The sequence below is a fragment of the Bufo gargarizans genome, chromosome 5, assembly GCF_014858855.1.
Source record: "Bufo gargarizans isolate SCDJY-AF-19 chromosome 5, ASM1485885v1, whole genome shotgun sequence".
Taxonomy (NCBI): domain Eukaryota; kingdom Metazoa; phylum Chordata; class Amphibia; order Anura; family Bufonidae; genus Bufo; species Bufo gargarizans.
In genome coordinates, this window is record NC_058084.1 from 397,180,521 (window position 1) to 397,195,436 (window position 14,916).

The 14,916-nt window shown below is 41.4% G+C and overlaps 1 protein-coding gene across 3 annotated transcripts in view; it reads left to right on the forward strand.

Moving 5' to 3' along the window:
• Positions 1–14,916, forward strand: part of LOC122937713 (ATP-binding cassette sub-family B member 5-like) — a 383,155-nt gene that overhangs the window by 40,900 nt on the left and 327,339 nt on the right. For all 3 annotated transcript variants that reach the window (XM_044292700.1, XM_044292696.1, XM_044292699.1), the window contains exons 3-4: positions 7,445–7,502; positions 10,715–10,865. In XM_044292700.1, the coding sequence (XP_044148635.1) occupies positions 7,445–7,502; positions 10,715–10,865 (209 nt within the window). The remainder of the gene's footprint in view (positions 1–7,444; positions 7,503–10,714; positions 10,866–14,916) is intronic.

Below are 14,916 nucleotides of genomic sequence, written 5' to 3' on the forward strand. Positions count from 1 at the left end.
TTTTGATGTTGCCGAGCTCACCATTGGGTTCCTTCTTTTTAAGAATGTTCCAAACAGTTGTTTTTGCTATCTCTCTTTTTTTTTGTTTGTTTTGTTTTCAGCCTAATGATGGCTTGCTTCACTGATAGTGACAGCTCTTTGGATCTCATCTTGAGAGTTGACAGCAACAGATTCCAAATGCAAATAGCACACTTGAAATGAACTCTGAACCTTTTATCTGCTCATTGTAATTGGGATAATGAGGGAATAACACACACCTGGCCATGGAACAGCTGAGAAGCCAGTTGTCCTATTACTTTTAGTTCCTTAGCAAGTGGGAGGCACATATGCAAACTGTTGTCATTCCTACACCATTCCCCTGATTTGGATGTAAATACCCTGAAATTAAAGCTGACAGTCTGCAGTTAAAGCACATCTTGTTAGTTTCATTTCAAATCCATTGTGGTGGTGTAAAGAAAATGTTAGAATTGTGTCGATGTCCCAATATTTATGGACCTGACTGTAAGTCAATGATGGTTCGCTGGAATGATCGGGTGGAAGAGGCTTTCTCCGCTTTGAAGTCGGCCCTGTGCGGGTCCCCGGTTTTGGTGACGACCGACTTCAAAATGGAGTTTATAGTATAAACCGATGCCTCCGAAGTAGGCCTCGGTGCTGTACTGTCTCAGGATGTCAACGGAAAGGAGCATCCCGTTGTCTTCCTTAACCATAAGCTCACCCCAGCGAGGACCAGGTACAGTATAGTGGAGAGAGAGTGCCTGGCTATCAAGTGGGCACTAGAATCACTCTTTTATTATTTATTGGGGAGAAAATTCCGCCTGGTGACTGACCACTCCCATCTCAAGTGGATGAGCCAGGCCAAAGACAGGAATGCCCGGGTCACCAGATGGTTTCTCTCCCTAGAAAACATTAAGTTTTCGGTGGAACACAGGGCAGGCCGGTTGCAGGAAAACGCGGATGCCCTGTCCTGGGTACACTCTGGGTCTCGTGTGTGTTCACCCCCTCGAGGTTGAACAAAGGGGGGGTATGTGACACAGTTAGAGGTTTTGTCTGGTAAGGCAGGTATTTTTCTTCCATAAAGTGCAGCTGGGTTGATTTACAGCCAGGTGAGGTCAAATATCAGACCGGATTTTAAGTGCCGATCCAGGTTTTGGCAGCATCTGGCTATCCTTAATTAGGCAGCTGGGCTCAGAAGCGAGGTCTCTGTGTTGGGATTTGGGAGCCTTGTGTCTGGATAAAGGCTTGCTACCTGTTTGGCGTGAAAACAGATTGGTGCTGATATCAGCAAGGACTCTTTGAGGCAGAATTGCTGCATGGTGTAAATTGACACCAACACTGAAAGGTGACTTTTTGTTTGATTATGACTGCTTGTTTTGTCACTTAAAAAATAAAAATAAATCAGAAGGTCGCCTTTCTGAGAGGAATAAAAGTGAAGCGCTCCCCCAGTATACTGCGGAATTGAAAAAGGGGTAATTAAGGGGGGGGGGGCAGTATGGCATGTAAAACGTAACTTTTAATTGACTACAAATAAGAGGAAATGCCCCTACAAAAACAAAAAAACAAACCTCAACCAAGAAAGGCAACCCAAACAAGGGTTGTACAGTGATTCTGCTAGCAACACGTATGTGTACTTACATCAACCCTAGAGGCGGTGTGTAAGAAGAAAGACTGGTAAAAAAAATAGTTGGATCTTACCAGTACAATTGAATTGCGTCATGCGGATGTAGCCCAGGCATATGTCCACTCAATGAGGTCTTAGATAGTTAAACACTTGAGGGTAGAGATAGGGTGATCTAGGGCCTTGATAATAGGGCAAGGTTCCGGACGGGGCCGCTCTTTTCAGGGCGATGACTTCCTATTAGGAGGTCATTAGGGTGTACTTGCCAATATCAGGGCATACTAGAGACAGTTTAGTACCCCTAGCCCCACCTCTGCATTGGCAACGTATTAGCACGACTTTGGACACAACAGCAAGTACCCTCAAGTGTACGGTATAACTATCTAAAACCTCATTGAGTGGACATATGCCTGGGCTACATCCGCATGACGCAATTCAACTGGACTGGTAAGATCCAACCATTTATTTACCAGATTTTTTTCTTACACACCGCCTCTAGGGTTGATGTAAGTACACATACGTGTTGCTAGCAAAATTACTCTACCACCCTTGTTTGGGCTGCCTTTCTTGGTTGAGGTTTGTTTTTTGTTTGTTTGTTTTCGTAGGGCCATTTACTCTTATTTTTATTCAATTAAAAGTTAGGTTTTACATGCCATATTGCCCCACCTTAAATACTTGTTTTGTCACTTGCCTAAAGTGTGAATAAAACACTGAACTGTTTGATCCAAAGAACTTGTTGTTTCCACTATACTGCATCCGCTAATCCTGTCTGTCAGAGCGAAACCCCACACTGTCTATATTGATAGATTTTAGATGGATTAAAAGCCCAATTTAGATAATTAGAACAAAAGTATAGGACGGCTCACCCCTGTGGTGGTGATGTATAGGTGCTCCAAACTAGTGCGACACCCTACTCACCAAGTTAGACAAATGTATAGATAGTGAATGGGCACTCTGATAGATGGAGTCACATATAGAATAAAATCAATGGCAAATTTATTTAAATCACACAATATTATATCACTATTAGCTATAAAAATCCTGACACGAATAAAAATAAAAAAATCAACATATGTATATATGATAAATGGGAATAAAAATGTTATCAATATAAAAATATATATAAATAGTTAGTATCGGATCCAGAAATGGAAGCTGACAATTAATACAGACGTGGACAAAATTGTTGGTACCCTTTGGTCAATGAAAGAAAAAGTCACAATGGTCACAGAAATAACTTTAATCTGACAAAAGTAATAATAAATTAAAATTCTATAAATGTTAACCAATGAAAGTCAGACATTGTTTTTCAACCATGCTTCAACAGAATTATGTAAAAAAATAAACTCATGAAACAGGCATGGACAAAAATGATGGTACCCCTAGAAAACACAGAACATAATGTGACCAAAGGGACATGTTAATTCAAGGTGTGTCCACTAATTAGCATCACAGGTGTCTACAACCTTGTAATCAGCCATTGGGCCTATATATATGGCTCCAGGTAATCACTGTGTTGTTTGGTGATATGGTGTGTACCACACTCGACATGGACCAGAGGAAGCAAAGGAAAGAGCTGTCTCAAGAGATCAGAAAGAAAATTATAGACAAGCATGTTAAAGGTAAAGGCTATAAGACCATCTCCAAGCAACTAGATGTTCCTGTGAGTACAGTTGCACATATTATTCATAAGTTTAAGATCCATGGGACTGTAGCCAACCTCCCTGGACGTGGCCGCAGGAGGAAAATTGATGACAAATCTAAGAGACGGATAATCCGAATGGTAACAAAAGAGCCTAGAAAGACTTCTAAAGAGATTCAAGGTGAACTTCATGCTCAAGGAACATCAGTGTCAGATCGCACCATCCGTCGTTGTTTGAGCCAAAGTGGACTACATGGGAGACGACCAAGGAGGACACCATTGTTGAAAACGAATCATAAAAAAGCAAGACTGGAATATGCCAAACTACATGTTGACAAGCCACAAAGCTTCTGGGAGAATGTCCTGTGGACAGATGAGACAAAAATCGAAGTTTTTGCCAAGGCACATCAGCTGTATGTTCACAGACGAAAAAATGAAGCATATCAAGAAAAGAACACTGTCCCTACTGTGAAACATGGAGGAGGCTCTGTTATGTTCTGGGGCTGCTTTGCTGCGTCTGGCACAGGGTGTCTTGAATCTGTGCAGGGTACAATGAAATCTCAAGACTATCAAGGAATTCTAGAGAGAAATGTACTAGCCAGTGTCAGAAAGCTTGGTCTCAGTCGCAGGTCATGGGTCTTGCAACAGGACAATGACCCAAAACACACCGCTAAAAACACCCAAGAATGGCTAAGAGGAAAAAATTGGACTATTCTAAAGTGGCCTTCTATGAGCCCTGACCTCAATCCTATTGAGCATCTTTGGAAGGAGCTGAAACATGCAGTCTGGAAAAGGCACCCTTCAAACCGGACACAACTGGAGCAGTTTGCTCATGAGGAGTGGGCCAAAATACCTGCTGAGAGGTGCAGATGTCTCATTGACAGTTACAGGAAGCGTTTGATTGCAGTGATTGCCTCAAAAGGTTGCGCAACAAAATATTAAGTTAGGGGTACCATCATTTTTGTCCATGCCTGTTTCATGAGTTTATTTTTTTACATAATTCTGTTGAAGCATGGTTGAAAAACAATGTCTGACTTTCATTGGTTAACATTTATAGAATTTTAATTTATTATTACTTTTGTCAGATTAAAGTTATTTCTGTGACCATTGTGACTTTTTCTTTCATTGACCAAAGGGTACCAACAATTTTGTCCACGTCTGTACATTAGACTCTATTGAAAAAACCTCTGGTATGTTAAAACAATAAATGGTTAATATTCATACATGTATAGTCAAAAAGAGTCCAAAATTCCTTATAAAAGGATATAAGGTGATCCTGCAATCGTTCTACAAGCTCACATTTGTTTGTCACAAAAATGATGATTCTTTGTTGTTCCACAGTTATATATGTGTGTCGGTAATGTCATGCGAATAATTGTATACAGATGGTTTGCAGATAATGATATTTGATATTTTCAAAATGGATCGTAGTTCTTAATCGGTAGCAGCAGGTAATTGTTACATAGATTTTAGTAAGCTCTCAGTCTGAGAAGCTATTACTCACAGTTAGCAGCCTCGGTTCGTGGCGTCCCACGTGCTGTCCTTGTATAGTGAGCTTACCTACTATTGAAGATCTTTCTTACGGTTTGTGTGCCGGATCTTTAATGTTTCTGCTGGAACAGTGCTGTGTAAAGCTATAAAACACGCGGTCCCGATATTTCCACTGATTGTATAGTCAGCGGGATTCCTTTAGCGTTCCACGTGTCTCCAAGTCTGTGGAGCCTCAGTGTTTGCTAGTATAACGGCTGTATGTTTTCAGAGTGGTGAACTTGGGATTCCGCTAGTGGATCTCTTTGGTGAAGCGCTTCACTTGTGGACCATCCGATCGATGTTGTCCGACATATGACCGGCTGTTTGAGTCCGATGACCGAATATTACCGCCAGACGCGTTTCGGGGACTATGCTCGTCTCCTTCCTCGTCTCCTTAGCCACTGAGGAAGGAGACGAGCATAGTCCCCGAAACACGTCTGGCGGTAATATTCGGTCATCGGACTCAAACAGCCGGTCATATGTCGGACAACATCGATCGGATGGTCCACAAGTGAAGCGCTTCACCAAAGAGATCCACTAGCAGAATCCCAAGTTCACCACTCTGAAAACAACCGGCATACAGCTGTTATACTAGCAAACACTGAGGCTCCACAGACTTGGAGACACGTGGAACGCTAAAGGAATCCCGCTGACTATACAATCAGTGGAAATATCGGGACCGCGTGTTTTATAGCTTTGCACAGCACTGTTCCAGCAGAAACATTAAAGATCCGGCACACAAACCGTAAGAAAGATCTTCAATAGTAGGTAAGCTCACTATACAAGGACAGCACGTGGGACGCCACGAACCGAGGCTGCTAACTGTGAGTAATAGCTTCTCAGACCGAGAGCTTACTAAAATCTATGTAACAATTACCTGCTGCTACCGATTAAGAACTACGATCCATTTTGAAAATATCAAATATCATTATCTGCAAACCATCTGTATACAATTATTCGTATGACATTACCGACACACATATATAACTGTGGAACAAGAAAGAATCATCATTTTTGTGACAAACAAATGTGAGCTTGTAGAACGATTGCAGGATCACCTTATATCCTTTTATAAGGAATTTTGGACTCTTTTTGACTATACATGTATGAATATTAACCATTTATTGTTTTAACATACCAGAGGCTTTTTCAATAGAGTCTAATGTATTAATTGTCAGCTTCCATTTCTGGATCCGATACTAACTATTTATATATATTTTTATATTGATAACATTTTTATTCCCATTTACCATATATACATATGTTGATTTTTTTTTTTTTATTCGTGTCAGGATTTTTATAGCTAATAGTGATATAATATTGTGTGATTTAAATAAATTTGCCATTGATTTTATTCTATATGTGACTCCATCTATCAGAGTGCCCATTCACTATCTATACCATTTAGATTATTGTCTGCCAACTGTGTTGGATATTGTTTTTCTCCCATTGACAGATATAATCATGGAATATTGTTTATAACAGACAATTCTGCTTTGTAGGACTTGGTCCCATTAATTATTTCTTAAAGGGGTATTCTAGTTATATGACTTTGTCCCCTATCCACAGGCTAGGGGATAATTATTACATAGATGGGGGTTCTACCTTTCCTGTGGAACCCCTGAAATAGACAGAGCAGGAGGTTAAGCATGCAAGCAGCCACTCCATTCATTTCTAAGGGAGTTTCTGAGATAGCCTAGTATAGTTCTCAGCTATCTCCGTAACTCCCATAGAGATTAATCAGTTATGCTTTTACCCGACACTTGTTTGAACCATAAAATTCATAATTTTAATGGAAACCAATAAACTAATAATTTTATCAGGCTGTTTAACCTGGGGGCAGATGCCCACTCAGTTTTATTTATCTATACTTACCCAAAAATACGTTTTTTTGTTTTCCGGTTTGGTTGAATCACCTGTCAGATTCAATTCAATCCAATAAATTCGGTCAGAATCGAAAGTGCTCCAATTGCCCTCAAAAGTAATGTATGACCCTCTGAGGTCTCATAGGACTGTATCCAATCCTCTTTAATGCCACAACAGAGTAGTGTCAAAATGACAGCGACGCATATGGCTATGGGTAGACGATGGTAACAAACAGCCTGGTTAAATACACACTGAACTGATTTTTTTAATTAAAAATGGTCCACAAATTTTCCCTTATTCTCTGTCTTCTACTTTGTTCTTCTAATATGCTGGCATTTCGAGGGATTCATGAATGTTTGCGTTTCACACAAATTAGAATCTTTAGAGAAATTTGTAACTAATTCGATTCATGCAGATTCCATTTGTTCATGTCTAATGATCATAGTGACTGACAGTCTCTATCATATATAATTTATATGTTTGGAAAACCATAAACATAATTAAAAGGTGTTTTAAGATAGATGACACCAATTGGCAAAGCTGAAAAGTAGTATTAGGCAGCATCCTCCTTTTCAGTTTGGACCCCGGGAATAAGAGATGTGGTGTTAATGGGTACAAAGTCTTATCCTGAAAAAAGTGGTCCAGCATAGTTTTTGTGATTTCAACCAAAGGACCTAGTGCAATTATTCTATCCACCCCATGCTTTCACTAAAACTAGATGTATGTGCGATCTATCTATCGATCTATCTATCTATTCATTATTTTAAAAAAATTGTATGTTTTCTTCTTAGGGGTCATGAAGAAAATAAACAAAAAGAAAAACCAAAGGCAGTTGGACCCTGTGAAATTGTAAGTCAATTCACATAGCACATTTATGACGTTGTATAAAAAAATATTTATAAAACCTTTGCTGCTTAAGTAAGCTACAGGGGTTGAAATAAAATAATAAAAAATAAATAAAAAGTAATTCTATACTCACCTCAGCTCTGCACCTCTGTTTCTCCTTCCATTCTTTGTATGTAAGCCTGCAACAGTGAAGTGAAGGTATATGGCATGTGACCACTACAGCCTATTAGTGGCCGTATACCGCTGAAACCAGTGATAGGCTGCAGCATCCACAAGTCGTACACCTCGACATCAACGATCCAGTCTTTTATACAAACAGTGGTAGGAGCACCAGGGATGAGATACGGAGCTGGAGAAATAGGTGAGTATAGCATGATATTTTATTTTATACAGTTTCCTTGCATGGGCAAACTTTACTTAAACTCAGACAATCCCTTTAAAGACAATCTGTCACCCTGAACATGATACCCTACCGGCAGTAAGTTGCAGAGCAGGAGGAGCAGAGCAGATTTGTATACACTGTGGCTTATGGTTGAAGATTCCTTAGAACATGGAATTATTTGATTTAATCCCTTGCTCCTCTGGGCTTGTCAGTCTAATGGGCTGATTGAAAGCTACCAGCACATATAAGACAGGTCTCTGTCAATAATTGAGTGAGGCCCATTGAACTCATAAGAAGAGAGAAAGCAGGTATTACAGTTAGTAAATTCCATGTTGTGCAGAATCTTTTCCGACAAAATTATTTATTTATGTGCTCGGTTCCTCATAGAGCTGCAGGTCCATTGTATCATTTACTCGAAAGCAACTCTAATTGCCTAAACTTTACCATAACCAAACTGCTGACAGCAGCAAGATTTTATGACATATTCAGCAATATATTAGTTTTTTAGAATATTCGTAATATTCTAAAACAAGAATATATAGCGAATATTCGAAAAAAACAAATATAGAGCAATTTAGCTAATATAGTGCTATAATCTTCTTTGTCTAATAGTTGTAATTTTTTCTCATCTGAATTTCAGATTGGAAAAATATTACAACTATTAAAAAAAGAAGATATAAATTAGCTAAATTGCTCTACATTAGTTTTTTTTTCCGACTATTCGCTGTATTGCTATATATTCTTGTTTTAGAATATTACGAATATTTGAAAAAACTAATATACAGGTCCTTTTAAAAAAATTAGCATATTGTGATAAAGTTTATTATTTTCTGTAATGTACTGATAAACATTAGACTTTCATATATTTTAGATTCATTACACACCAACTAAAGTAGTTCAAGCCTTTTATTGTTTTAATATTGATGATTTTGGCATACAGCTCATGAAAACCCAAAATTCCTATCTCAAAAAATTAGCATATCATGAAAAGGTTCTCTAAACGAGCTATAAACCTAATTATCTGAATCAACTAATTAACTCTAAACACCTGCAAAAGATTCCTGAGGCTTTTAAAAACTTCCAGCCTGGTTCATTACTCAAAACCGCAATCATGGGTAAGACTGCCGACCTGACTGCTGTCCAGAAGGCCATCATTGACACCCTCAAGCAAGAGGGTAAGACACAGAAAGAAATTTCTGAACGAATAGGCTGTTCCCAGAGTGCTGTATCAAGGCACCTCAGTGGGAAGTCTGTGGGAAGGAAAAAGTGTGGCAGAAAACGCTGCACAACGAGAAGAGGTGACCGGACCCTGAGGAAGATTGTGGAGAAGGACCGATTCCAGACCTTGGAGGACCTGCGGAAGCAGTGGACTGAGTCTGGAGTAGAAACATCCAGAGCCACCGTGTACAGGCGTGTGCAGGAAATGGGCTACAGGTGCCGCATTCCCCAGGTCAAGCCACTTTTGAACCAGAAACAGCGGCAGAAGCGCCTGACCTGGGCTACAGAGAAGCAGCACTGGACTGTTGCATGTCATTCGGAAATCAAGGTGCCAGAGTCTGGAGGAAGACTGGGGAGAGGGAAATGCCAAAATGCCTGAAGTCCAGTGTCAAGTACCCACAGTCAGTGATGGTCTGGGGTGCCATGTCAGCTGCTGGTGTTGGTCCACTGTGTTTTATCAAGGGCAGGGTCAATGCAGCTAGCTATCAGATTTTGGAGCACTTCATGCTTCCATCTGCTGAAAAGCTTTATGGAGATGAAGATTTCATTTTTCAGCACGACCTGGCACCTGCTCACAGTGCCAAAACCACTGGTAAATGGTTTACTGACCATGGTATTACTGTGCTCAATTGGCCTGCCAACTCTCCTGACCTGAACCCCATAGAGAATCTGTGGGATATTGGGAAGAGAAAGTTGAGAGAGACGCAAGACCCAACACTTTGGATGAGCTTAAGGCCGCTATCGAAGCATCCTGGGCCTCCATAACACCTCAGCAGTGCCACAGGCTGATTGCCTCCATGCCACGCCGCATTGAAGCAGTCATTTCTGCAAAAGGATTCCCGACCAAGTATTGAGTGCAGAACTGAACATAATTATTTGAAGGTTGACTTTTTTTGTATTAAAAACACTTTTCTTTTATTGGTCGGATGAAATATGCTAATATTTTGAGATAGGAAATTTGGGTTTTCATGAGCTGTATGCCAAAATTATCAATATTAAAACAATAAAAGGCTTGAACTACTTCAGTTGGTGTGTAATGAATCTAAAATATATGAAAGTCTAATGTTTATCAGTGCATTACAGAAAATAATGAACTTTATCACAATATGCTAATTTTTTGAAAAGGACCTGTATTTGATATAGTGCTATGACTCATTGGCCCACAAGCAAGAAGCAATGTTACGCGATTATTACCTTGTCGATTTTTCGAGTAAAAAAAATTGTAGAATATAATGAATATTTGAATTTGCAAATATTCTACAAAATATTCGCAAAATATTGCAAATTCAAATATGACCCCTGCTGCTTATCACTATTCAGCATTACATAATTGCATTTTATCACATCCATGGGGCTAATGCTATCACAGTCGCAGTGACTGTATTCGATTAGTAGTCGTACAGAGAACATTAGGCAAGAGCACTGGCAGGTATGAGAGTATAAAAGTATCTGCGGACTTTGGGCCTCTCAGTACTGATTATTAAGCAAATAAATAAGCTATTAAAAATGTCTTCATATTTTTAATGTATGCAGAGCTTTTAGATGGCACTGCCAGCTCTTCTCTTGTAAGGAAATCTATAATTTTACACTTTTGTCTTTCCTCTTCTTTTGTTAGTTTCGATATGCGAGTCGGTTGGATATTTTATTCATGATTACTGGATTTCTTGGCGCTTTAGGAAATGGAATAAGCCAGCCGCTGATGTTTATTGTGTTTGGCGAAATGGCAGACAGCTTTGTATGCTATAACTCATCAATCCAAAATACATGTAAGCTTTATGCGAGGATTATTACCAAGATATGGAAATGGAATTGATGATTATAAAAAAAAAACCATGTTACAGGATCTTCTGTCTCTCAGCTATCAATGATGGTCTAAAGCAGATAACCTCATAGAATGTTTCAGTAGAGATGGTGATGTTCCTTTCAGGGGAAACTGACCATTCAAGTAATCAAGCATTGCCTCAAATTTCAAGGCACAAGGGTTTCCACAGCTCTGCACTTAAAAAGCCTACCAAAGATCGGAACTCCATTCTTCTTCTACAGAGCCCTGTCTACTGAGCCATATCACCTGCTTCACATAGTAAATTACACAATTATAGGAACCTGTGTATACCAGTGACCGACTAAATATTGGGTTTTGTGTGCTGGTCACTCTGATAATATCACAGGCCCAACTCTGGTGCAATACAAAAGTCCAACTTTACTGATATTATGGCAACATGAGAAAATGGCAGTTTGGCCCTGGATGGATACAAAGTATCTTCTCCACATAGAGACATAAGGGCACATTTATTAAGACCTTTTTAGATGCCAGTCTTAATAAAGGCCCATAGCTGGCGGTGGATTAGCTGAACTTATGAAGAGGCGCCGGCCGCTCCATAACTTCAGCACATCCAGCGCCAGTTCTAAATGTAAGACAGCTTCTGAGCTGTCTTATATTTACACCATTTTCTACACCTAAAACAGGTGTAGAAAATGATGAATAAGACAGGCCTGCCGGCCTTCCCCACCCATGCCACGCCCACAATTTTAGACCTGGCGTGAGCTGGGAAAAGTTGCAGATAGCGGCGCCACTAACCATTGTGCTGCCATCTGTGCCTCAAATACACCTAATTTAGGCATATTTCAGAATAGCAAATGACCCCCACATTCTTTAAACATTGAACAACTTAGAAAAGGATAAATGACTTCTCTCACAGATCAGTGGGGCAAGGCAGACAAGACTAGCCCTCTCTCAGTCTATGTAAATATGTATTTATCCTCCCTAAAGCAGGGATGACTTTAGAAAAACTTCCCGCATTTCCTCTTCTCAAGTGTGTAGTATTTCCTGGTTCTGGCTCCACACATGCCAGTTTTTGCAGGGGAACACTAGCAACTTCTCCCCTATAACATACTCCCTTTATCTTTACCTCTGTGAGGAGACTCTACTCATTTACCAGGGCCACCCGAGAGACTCCCTGGCAACTTAGCCAGCGTTCCACTATAGTGCTTCCTCAGCACAACCCTTGCCTATACTGAGCACTCAATATTCTGTAGATATACCCAATACTTCCCTTGTTGGAAAGGGCAGCCCCTCTTAAAATACCTCCATTTTCACCCTGGCAGCCCCCCTAACATGAGCATCGGAGCAGGCTTTTTTTTAGATCTGGTGACGTACCGGGGCTCTCCATCGGCTGCCAGGAACCCCGTTGACATCACCGGCACTGATGGGCGGGACTTAGAGCTGCCCTAGCCAGTAAAACAGCTAGGGCAGCGCTAAAGCTGCCAATCAGAGCCGGTGACATCACTGCTCCGATGCTAGCCTCAGGGGGGCTGCCTGGGTGAAAATAAGGGTATGTCAGGGTTCAGCTCTGAACCCGGACAACCCCATTAAGGACACATTCCTCAGTCCAGAGTGAGCAATTTGGTGTCCCTATGCTTCTGCTGTCTCAGGCTACTAGGGTCTATACACCATGTCTTCCCCACCAGCCATGGCACCTGGAGCTTTACTTCCTTATCTCTATATTGGAATGGGCATGGACAATAAAAAAATTTTGGAGAAAAACTAGAACCCATACAATACACAAAGTAAACAATATGATATACATCTATCAAATAATACAGTCTTTATCTTCACTGCCATGCCTGTGGCCAGCCCAGAAAAACATGTCACACACTGTACTGCATCACAGCAACTCACAACAACCTAATTCCTGGTTACTAAAGAAACAATACCAGTTAAAAACATGTCCGGAGGAATTCACTCAACCACTTTACACCTGTAGCCACCATTACTTGGACCTCACTGCATACAGACTGATAAAGGTGCCAAAGGGTTCAGCGTGAGCTATATAAATCCAGATGCTGTAAACTTAATCTACAGGTGGTTGAGGGCAGCCAGAATTTTATAATTAACTCTATAGCTATGTAGGGTGACTCGGAGGAAATTTCTAAAGAAGAGAAAAGAAAACACAGCACAGGGAAAATAATGAATTTAAGTTTTTACTACTACTTCATCAGCTGAAAAATCCAGTTAAAGGGGTTCTCTGAGATTTTTATATTGATGGGCTATCCTTGGGGGGGGGGGGGGGGTCTGACTCCCTGAATCCCTACCAATCAGCTGTTTCAGGAAGCTGCAGCACCCACCAGTGTTCAGGTGAGTGCCATGGTTTACTCACAACCAATGACGGATCCAGAGCCTGGTCTCGGGAGGGGCACTTCCAGATTATTTTCTGTCCGCCGCCACAAGACTACAAAGTGTAGAGGTATACTGTATATTGTGTGGCACAGTGTATGCTAAATGTGTATAGCAAACATATTTCTCATGAAAACCTACAATTACTTGGCTTGGCACTTGGAGATCTCGGACACCACTTCAACACTTGGCTAGGGGGCTCGGCGGAGCTGATGTTGTGTTTTATCCTAATGAGAAATATTTCAAAATAAGCATTTGGAAAAAAGGCCAGAGGGATAGCAGAGTAGGGAGAGGCTGGTGCTGCTACTAGGGGATCATACCATGGGGGAGTAATAAAGCCCACCATAATGCCCCCCCCCAGTAGTAATAATTCTCCTTATAATAGATATAATAAAATACCCCCTTGTAATGCCCCCAGTAGAGCTAATGTCCCCATAGTGTCCCCATAATGTGCCGGTATAAAATACCCCTATATAGTGGCCCCAGTAAATACCCCCATAGTGCTCCACTCCCCCTTCCTCCTAGTGCCCCCATAATGTACCAGTATAAAATGCCCCATATAAAGTGCTTTAGTAGATGCCCTCAGTGTCCCTCATAATTTGCAAGTATAAAATACCCCTTCATAGTGTCCCCCGTAGATGACCCCATAATACTCCTCTCCCCCCTTCCCCATAGTATCTACCATAATGTGTCCCAGTATAAAATGCTACTGTACAGAGCCCCCATATAAAATACCCCTTCATTTGTGGCCTCAGTAGATGCCCCTATAGTGCCCACCAATCATGTGCCAGTAACAAGAGCCCCCCATCACGTGCCAGTAACAAGAGCCACCCATCATGTGCCAGTAACAAGAGCCCCCAATCATGTGCCAGTAACAAGAGCCCCCCTAATGTGCCAGTAACAAGAGGGGCACCCCCTAATGTGCCAGTAACAAGAGGGCCCTCCCTAATGTGCCAGTAACAAGAGGGGCTCCACCTAATGTGCCAGTAACAAGAGGCCCCCACTAATGTGCCAGTAACAAGAGGGGCCTCCTAATGTGCCAGTAACAAGAAGGGCCCCCCTAATGTGCCAGTAACAAGAGGGCCCCCCCTAATGTGCCAGTAAAACTATTGTATATATATATATATAAAAAAAAAACTTATACTTACCTCCATGGCAGCGATGTGAAGCAGGCCTCTTCCAGCCCGTGTCCCGCTCTGTACGGCTCAGGCAGCACGATGACGTCATCACGCCGCCTGCGCCGGCCTCTGATAGGCTGCAGGCACTAGGCCAGCAGCCTATCAGAGAAAGGGGAAGGGACACGCCTTCCTCTTCTGCCCATTCGCTCTCCTAGCACAGCCATCTGTATTACTGTCCTGAGAATGGCAATACAGATGGCTATGGAGATGAGCGCTCATCTCCCTGTGCCCTGCAGCCGCCGCCCCCACCTCTGAGCAGCTCGGGGGGGCAGTTGCCCCCCCCTGGATCCGCCATTGCTCACAACTTAACAAGCACAGTGTAGTCCATTGGATAGCTTGATATAGCATATGACATTACAGGGCCTAGAAAGAGTTCTAAGTGCTCCTGGAGAGCCATGGTCTTTTTATACAGCTGATTGGCAGGTGTGCTGAATTGGACTCCCGCCAATTTCATATTTATAACCT